The 9,404-nt window shown below is 36.4% G+C and overlaps 1 protein-coding gene across 3 annotated transcripts in view; it reads left to right on the top strand.

The window, feature by feature from the left end:
* The first annotated feature begins 6 nt into the window (after positions 1-6).
* The window catches only part of Stxbp5 (syntaxin binding protein 5), a 190,057-nt gene continuing 180,659 nt past the window's right edge, over positions 7-9,404 (top strand). For all 3 annotated transcript variants that reach the window (XM_023705777.1, XM_004645484.2, XM_004645485.2), the window contains exons 1-2: positions 7-408; positions 1,644-1,741. In XM_023705777.1, coding sequence (XP_023561545.1) covers positions 256-408; positions 1,644-1,741 — 251 coding nt within the window. In that variant the 5' untranslated portion in view covers positions 7-255. The remainder of the gene's footprint in view (positions 409-1,643; positions 1,742-9,404) is intronic.

The following is a 9,404-nucleotide window of genomic DNA, read 5'->3' as shown; positions in this document are numbered from 1 at the left end:
GCTGCTGCCGCCGGGGCCGAAGCCGAGGGCGAGGCGGCGTCTCCACAGCCGCGGCGGGCAGCGGCGGCCTCCCGGGCGCGGGCTCCGGCTCCCGCGCTCTCTCCCGCCCTCGCAGCGTTTCCTGTGCGGATTATCTCGGGCTCTCCCTCCCCGCGGCCGCCTTCCCTCACGCTCGCACTCCTCGGGCGGAGCTGCCCGGCCTCGCCTCGTCTGCCCTGACCTCCCCGCTGGGCCTCGGGGGGACCCGTCGGGACCATGCGGAAATTCAACATCAGGAAGGTGCTGGACGGCCTGACCGCGGGCTCGTCCTCCGCCTCGCAGCAGCAGCAGGCGCAGCAGCCCCCGCCCGGCGGCCGGGAGCCCGAGATCCAGGAAACGCTCCAGGCCGAGCACTTTCAGCTCTGCAAGGTGAGCGGGGCGCGGGGCGCCCCGGCGCTGTCATTGAAAACTCGGGGTCTTCCGAGGGGGCGACCACGGGGTTACCAGGCAGCGCGAGGGAAGAGAGCCAGCGATGATCCTAGCGCCCCTAAGGGGCTCCCTCCGGGGCTGTTTCCTTTATGGGGTATTTGGAAACTGCTATTTACGCCTGTCCTTAATTTTTCCTCCTCTCCCCCTAATAGGGATAAGCAGTCATTTGAAGACTGCTTCAGACGTATTATCTGATCTTTAATTCCTAGGATGACACCTCTAGCAATAATCCGGGCGCTATGATAGTCAAGCGTTTTCGTAGAACTCGCCAACTTCGAAATTTCCTTTGGAAACAGTGTGGAATGAATATTGTTTATCAGAAAGCCAAACCTGCTCAGCCAGATTTTAGCTCATCAGTTCCCTTAAAATGCTCCACTGGCTAAAATCTTATGGTTCTTTTAGCCTTATGTTTGTTTTAAAAGTTAACACTATGACATTTGCCTCTTAATGGCGCGGTAATTGCCACAGCGTTCTGTAATTGAGAAAGAATGATGCAGCGAATTAATTCACCAGCTGTTCAGTGAGAAATAAACTTGTTCTTAATACTTGTCTTCCCTACAAATATCCCTATGTTCGTATGTGAGGGTTTCTTATAAGTGTGTAATATACTTTTGCCTTAATGCCCTAAAATTAGAAACGTAGTAATAAATTTCGATGCGCTGTGTTCATTTTTATTCTTTTACATTTGCAAAATGTTGAAATACAGGTTTGGTAAATGCCTCACTAAATGTTTGACTAAGTACTGAATTGTATGTCAGCTTTTTTCTTAGAAGCACCTGCATTCAGCATTCAAATACTGTAGCAATGAGGTGATTACTCTTGAAGCATGAACTGCAGTTTAAAATGAATTTATAAAATTTTGGGCCACTAGAATAATTTGACATCGTCATAGTGGCATAGAGTACTAATAGGAAATTTTCTTGTATAGAATATCAGTATTCCTGAAAAAGAGAAATCAAGGTGTAAGCACTGATAATAGATTTTCATTTCTTTCAGGTTCTGTTAATAACTCTGTTAAGCTCGAGATTACTTTTTTTTTTTTTAAAGGATTACTGCGTGTGTGTTTTTTTTGCATCAAAGATAGTTGGTTCTAAATTCTAATTCTTCTATTGACTTTTCTATTTTTGAATTTCGCTGTTCCTTTGGTTGCTGCGATATCACTTGCCCATCCCTAGACTGTTCGCCATGGATTTCCCTATCAGCCCTCAGCCCTGGCCTTTGATCCTGTACAGAAGATCCTGGCAGTGGGAACTCAGACCGGTGCTTTAAGGCTGTATCCTTTCATTTTTTTTTTTTTTTTTCTTTTCTCCTTTTGCTTTGTTTCCCTCAGTCTGTCCATGTTACTAATCAACTCCAGTTGTTTTTAATTTTTTCCTGTTGAATTCCAAACAAATAGTGTAATCAAGTATTTATTACAAGAAATGACTTGGTGTAGGCTTTTCCTTTGATTACAGATATATTGAAGATGTAAGTTGCTACCATGGTTTCTAGCTCTAAGTGCATAGTACTTACATATGTATCAAAATACAGGTGTAAAGTTTTGTTGTACTGTGTTCTTTACAAGGAGCTAGAAATTTCTACTTCCAGTGCTTGTGCTATTAAGTAGATGAGGTTTCAAGACAGTAGTATGGTGAACATTTTAATGCCTTTTAAAAACAGCATGGTGGACATTACTTAGGACCTATTTATTAGGCTAATGAATTAAGAGATTGAATTTGAATTTGGTTTCCTACATGTTCATCCAGGAGAATCTAATATTAGCAAAAGATAAATATGACAAATTAATTTTCTATGAGTATTTATGAAGCATTAATATTTTTGGAAGTGTTAAGAGCATTTTCTTATATAATGCCTAGGGATTAAATGTATTTTCTTGATACATTTTCCCTTTTATATTTGTTATATATTTGTGTGTGTATATATATGTGGAAACTGCGATATAGTAGTACAGTTAAGTATTGGTATAGAAAGAATTTTTTTTCCTGGTTATTCATGAATTGCAGTGGTTCTGCCATAGTGTTTTTTTCCAAACACTTCAAAAGGTGTTTTTTTTTTTTTTTTTTTTGTAGCTATGATAATGAAGAGCCCTTCCTGTTTTATACTGTCCTGCTTGAAATGCAGTTTGTATTTTCTTTTACTATGGTGCTTACGGTGTTTAACTGTACTTAAGTATTCTTAATTTTAGACTTCAATGTAAGTTTTCAGAATGTTTTAATCCATCTGTAGGCTGCTTCCTATACATTTATTGAGGTACTATGTTGGTAATGAATAGAAAAATTGTTAGATAATCTCACTGGATATTGCTGGTTTTAATAAAAATGGGGTAGGAAGAGCTTTACCTATTTATGTTTTTAGATTTATTTTCACTTGTATTAAACACATACCAGACATCTTGTGTCCTTTAAAATCATTATTTCAAATAGGTACTGTTGGGTTTCACAACATGCCTCAAATTTCACTTGATGCTGTTTTCCAAATGCTACAGGCAGTTTTCAGATGGTCTATTGAACTATGTTAGTACTTGAAGCCTCCTAGTAAATACTAGTAGTGCATTCTTATGTATTTAGACTAAACTCTGACCAAACTAGATCTGAATCTTGATTTCTGAGACAGTCTGTCTAACTGTTCTTGCCCAAATATCCAGATAGTTGGAACCCTGCTTTCTAGTGTAGGGTTCCTGCTTTGGTATTGTGAAGATGGAAATAAAGTTAATTTTTTTATTGCTCAGCAAAAATCTGTATGATGTCAAGGCAGGGGTATTGTTCTGGAAGGCTTCTTTGGAACTGAAAATAGATTTTTTTTTTCCCTTAACAGAATTTAATTACTTGACCAGAAGAAAAAGAATAAAATTGAGTTAAATCAGTTATTTTTAGATTGTGTGCCTTTTTAATGAATTCAGTTTTTACTGTATTTTTATTGTGCTCTGAAAAGTTTCATAGTGTATAACTTTTTCTCTTTGAACTGCCAATCTGGTCCCTTTATAAATTATAAGTTCTTCCAACAAGGTTTATTTTATTTATTTATTTATTTATTTATTTTTAATATATTTGGTACAGGGTCTCACTACATGGCTTAATCTCTTTGTGATCTTCCAGTTTTCAGCCTCCTTAGCACTGGGATTGCAGGCGTGTGCCACCATGCCTGGTCTTGGTGGCTGGCTCAGCATGCTCTGGGGCAGGGCTGGCACGGCCTGTAGTACTGGGGATCAAACCCTGGTTCCTGCGCTTGCCTAAATAGGCGCTTTGTCCACTGAACTATCTTGCTGGCCCTCAAGGTAGATTTTGTAAAACCAAATATTTTAGCAGTAGGTTTAACACTAATTATTTGAACAGTTAGCAAGTAGGCACAAAAGGTATAGTTATAGTTCAAATGTTAGGTCTAGGGCTATTTGCCAATTAAAAGAAATCCGGATCAAGTGTCATGAATTATTACTTGTCTATGACTTTTCGTATATATGCTTTTTATAGTCAAATATTATAGGAATGAAGGTAAATCTGTAATTCCAGTTTACAATTGTACACTCTCTTTTTAGAATCCCCTTATTATATGTTTAGGGTCTGGAAAATCACCATATTTCTTTCTGCTTTTCTTTGCTTTGAAATTTATGTGAACATTCCAGAGTGATAAATTGGATTCCTTCCCAATAATACTTCCTTGTCATTCCTTCTGTTAGATTTAGTGGCAGATGAGCTTAGGAACTTTGTTATGTCTCTGATTTATAGAAATGATTAAGCCCTTTTTATATTTATCTTTCTACTTACATGGCTTAAGAACATTAAATTGTTTTTATTATTTTTTTAAACTAGGCATATAGAATTTTTTAATGGGATTTATCTGTAGATTTTGTTGATTCAGTGTGTTTTAGTGTGTGGTACTGGGGAATTCTGCATGGTAGGGCAAATGGTCTACCACTCAGCTACATCATACCCTCCACTTTAAAATTTGGAGACAAGATCTTGCTACATTGCCTAGGCTAGCCTTGAACTTCAGATTCTTCTACCTCAGTCTCCAAGTAGCTGAGATTACAGGTCTCTGGCTCTAATACTTTTTGTATAGTTTCAAAACACTGTGTTAGTGTAACATGACATATTCATTACAGGTCATTCATTACATATTCATTGCTGCTTATTTTTTTCTATTGCTACTGGTTTCTTTGGATCCTTCTGTTTTTCTTTTCTCCTATTAAACTGTAGTTTGTAAAAGGCCTTTCTTTTAACTTCACAGCAAAATGAAGATGCTTTCAGAAATAGGATTGGACTAAGGGAATTCAAAAAGTGTATCTAAAAGTGAACTTGCTAGTGTGCTGATATCTTCTTCAACTTTGGAAGAGTACTCCAGATTTTTTTTTTTTTTTTTTTTTTTTTTTTTTTTTTTTGCCTACTTTGAGTTCAGAACAGAACACCTCTATCCCCAAATCTTGGTGAGAAAATTTTATTAGAATGTAACATTTGTAAACAAAGATTATTGAAAGTCTGAATCCTAAAATAATACCTAGCTAATAATAAATCTAAATAGACTGAATGTTCTTCTATAAGTGTACAGCAAGTAATTGCTGAGATCATTATAAAAATAGCGCTCTACCTTCTAGGCTTCTGGAGAGGATATGAGGTTGGAATGTACTTGCTACTAAGAAGTCAAAAGCAAAATTTTATACATCAAGTCATATGACAGTGATATGACTTAGGTATCTTAATTCTTAGCAATGTAGAAAAGAGTACAACATGAACAGAACTATTAGAATAAAATAATCCATTATCTTTTTGCCTATGCATATGTAAAAGGGAAAAAAGGGGGGGGGATCCTAACTGAGGAATGAAGGTAGTTTTAATTATTCTGTCTCTAAGCTTTTAGTTCATTAATAAAATTCAAAAATGTTTCATAATGTTAATAGGCTACCATGATCCATTTTTTAAGATGAAATTTTGCCTAACAATAATGAGATTATCTTTTTCCATGATTTTATTGACAGCCAAATAGCAATGAGACAGTTTCAAATCAAATTGGTAGGACAGTTTCAATAATTAACACATTGCATACTGTCTTCCTAGTGGTTATTTGCTATACAAGATGCAGACATGATATCCTATTTACAAACACTATTACAACAAATCCCTCTATTCATTTAGAGATTGTAACTATATATCCTAACCATTTTGAATACACACATACAAATGGACATTCATTTATATATCCCCTTTTTTGTTTAGTTCCGTCATTTGAATATTATAGGTGTGTTAACTCAGCAAAATATTCTAAAAGAGTCCAGTAGTCCATAATAGTATTGGATCTTCTGCTTCACTGGCAGTGTCAGAAATTGTGGACCTTAGTCCCCTACAACTCAACATAACAGCATGGCTTTACTTCTTATATTTCGTTTTTATACTTTTCTGCTGGATGGTTAAGACCAAGGTAAAGCAGGACCTATGCAACCAGAGTTGTAGCTTTTGAATCTGAAAAGGTCAGTCAAATCGCCTTGGGATTTATCCTGAGATCCTGTATCTCAGATTGTAGATCTTTTGTTAGTGTCAGCCATGTGGATGAGTCACGGCCATGCTTGGCCAATGTGCTCTCTGTGAAAGCGTGAGAGAATGTTTTCTCTCCATGTGACTCTCCTTAAGCACACTCTATATCATCGATCACTTTCCTCTTTGGCCCTATAATCAATGAGATTATTTTGTATGTTAATATTTCAAGGAGTAAGCATAAAAATGGAATTTTGGACTGAATTTATGTAAAAATTTGGAATTTTAAAGCATCATCATTAGGCATTGTCTACTTTGATAAGACAGTCTTATAAATTACAGTCAGATATTGCTGGGTACAAGCTTATACAATGATTTTTTTTTACAATGTTTTTTTATACCTTGAAATTTATTTAACATGCACTCATCAAGCATTAGGCAGCATTCAATTATAAATTGAGGTCTGAATTTGGGTTTTTTTAAAATTAAGGAATAGTATGTCCTTGCATTAATTTTTTTTTTTCCTTAGTATGAAAATGAAGGTGCTGGGAGACAGGTGTGGTCATGCATGCCTGTAATCCCAGCACTTGGGATGCTGAAACAGGAGAATCATTGTGAGTTTGAGACTGGCCTGAGCTACAAAGTGAGCTCAAGGCCAGCCAGAGCTGCATAGTGAGACCCTGCCTCAAAAAGATGGAAAAAAAAAGGTGCTATATTAGATGATTTCTTCAGAAAATGATTCTGTGGTTTCAAGTAGGAACATATATTTCTAGTTGAGTAATGCAAAAGAAATGAAAATGTGATCCTTGCCTTTAAAAGTTTCCGGCCCTTACCAGTGGACTAGAGCTAAAGAAACATAATTGAAATTAGAGATTTATTTAGGCATTTTAGGACATTATACAAAGTTAGATTATGCATAAATTCTGTGTGCCTGATGAATGTTTCTACACATTGGTACATAAGGATTCAGAATGGTGGGGGAAAGAAATAGGAAGATTATTTTAGGCAAGAAAAATAGCATGGGTATAAGTATGGCAAGGAGAATTGTGTTCCTTTGAAGAATATTACAGAACTGGTTGGCCTAGTCATCCTAGTTAAATGAAGGGAAAAATAAACCAATCTGTTGAGAGTCTCACCTGAAGTATCTGCATAGTATTCAGTTAGGGATCATAGTTAGGTAATGAAACCCTGGCAGGAAGAAAGTGTGATTGTTTTCATTTGGTGAATGGGAATAGGTGTCCTGGATGAGACCAAATTGAACCTTCCTAAGTAACTACTAACAATACATGTAGTAAAGTAGGCCCAAAGAGGTGTGTAAGCATGGGAATTGGAGGAAGACTTTCTGGCTCCTGTTTATAAAATTTTAGGAGGTAACTGATAGGTTTTACACAGTAAAGAGATAGGAAAGATAAAAGAAACCTTTAGTAAGTCTAAGACACTGAAAAGATCGAGGGCAGATGGGTCAGGTAGATCCTCCAGCTTGAGACAAAGAAAGCTGAGGCTTTTATGGACTTTTGTTAAGGGTGGAGTTTGAGAGGGATGTTTGGAAATATCTAAGGAGCTGATTGTTGCCTTCCCTGAGGTGGCGGGAATTATGAAAGGAAATTGCACCCTGGGCCAGTTTGGAGAAGTGGAGAGGTGGTCTCTGGGAAGATAAACTTGTTTTAAGGGCTTCAGCCATATTAGATGACCACCATAATAATTTAGCAATTTATACTAGGGCCAAAACATATCAGTAACTAAGGAAGATAAGGTTTTGCTTATAAAGTCTTGAGGCAGTTTTAAAATGAAAATGGAAAATTTGGCAAAGAGATGATGGCGAAATATTGAGTTTGAAAGTGTGTCATCTTTTACTTTTGTTATGCCATTTTGAGAAGACTGCCTATATGTCTTATTTTCATATGAGAATTGGATACACTTTTATGTTTGATTTCCCTTTGGGCTATTTCTTGGTGATATCCTGAATTTTGTTACTGAATTATGTTCAAAGTATTAGCTTTTTGACTTTGGCAATTCATTCTGTCAGTGTTTCTCAATAATGGTCATATTTTTTTGGTAGTTTAATACTGTGAATTTGTCTAGTACATTACAGGGTATTTAATATTCCTTGTCCCCATCTACTAAATGCCAGTTTTGCCTTTCCTGTCAGGGTGACAATCCTGCCACTCTCACACACTTCCTTCTATGCTTGGTTGAGACTCACTGCACTTAGCCAAAGCTCCTCCTTGGAGAATAAAGGATGAAATAAGCCTTATCCAGCTCAGGAGATTGCTGTCAGATGTGTGTCATTTTAAAAAATATATGGCATCATTTTAGTGAATCTTCAAGATAAGATTGTTATCTTGAGAGTTTTTCTATAGTTTTAATCCTTCATTGCATTTCAGCAAATATATGATAGGTACTAACTAAATGCCAGGCATTGTGTAGAAAGGGGCAAAATTTATTTTTGTAGCTGATGTAGACTTTGAAGAAGGATCTTGAAAAATACTTTTTCTTTTAGAGTTTGGCTTTTAAGTTATGTTATTTTTGGGCCGGGGAGATAGCTCAGTAGAATAAGCGCCTGCCTGGCAAGCACAGGGTCCTGAGTTCAGTCCCCAGTACTGCGAAAAAAAAAAAAAATCATGCTATTTTCAATCACATGTTTCCAGAATTTCTATTTAGAAAAAATATATATAGAAGTTTCCTTTCATATGGGGCATTAAGCAAATGATTATTTAAAATTAGAATGTTTTATTTAGTGCTTATTTTACACAGCATATCATTATTGAAAGCTGCATAAATATTGATAGAAATATTGTAAAGATTAAGTAATTAGTATAACTAGAATGTAGCCATATTTTTGGTCACCTTTCTTTTGATGATAAAAGAATTCTAGTCATTTGGAATTTTAGCTATGAGGGAAATGAGGGCTAAAACACTTTTACTTCTCACTCATATTTCTGTTAAGAAGACTGCATACAAGTGAGCATGAGTTCTGTATTAGCTGTAAGCTGTGATTCTACATGGATGACTGCAGCTGGAAGAATAGATATGTTCAGAAACAACTGACTAGGAGCAGTTTATTTTGCAATGGATTTTTTTTTTCTTTTTCTGTGTGTATGTGTGGAGGGAAACAGAATATGATAGAAATGTGATAGAAAATGTAAAGAATTGAAAAGGATATGACAACTATTGGGAGATCAAGTCTGAGCTTCATAAGCTACTACTCTTTAAGATGGCTTTTACTTCTGTCTGGTATTGTCTGTTTTCCATTTGATTTATAGTATAATTATAATATGACTTCTCCATTGTAAAGGAAAAATGTGAAGAAGTTTTGAAAGAAAGACCTTATTAGGTTTGTGTTCTAGTGTTCAGATGAATTTTGTGTAAGTGAACTAAACTATCTGTCTTCAGTTCCCTTTCCTATAAAATGAAATTGAAATGGATGATCTCTGTCTGTATAGCAGATTTGGAAATTCTTTGGGTTGTTCTGTC

Source organism: Octodon degus, unplaced genomic scaffold (assembly GCF_000260255.1).
Source record: "Octodon degus isolate 3935 unplaced genomic scaffold, OctDeg1.0 scaffold00229, whole genome shotgun sequence".
Lineage (NCBI taxonomy): Eukaryota > Metazoa > Chordata > Mammalia > Rodentia > Octodontidae > Octodon > Octodon degus.
The sequence above is the reverse complement of the archived record's forward strand: the minus strand, read 5'-3'. Positions and strand labels throughout refer to the sequence as shown.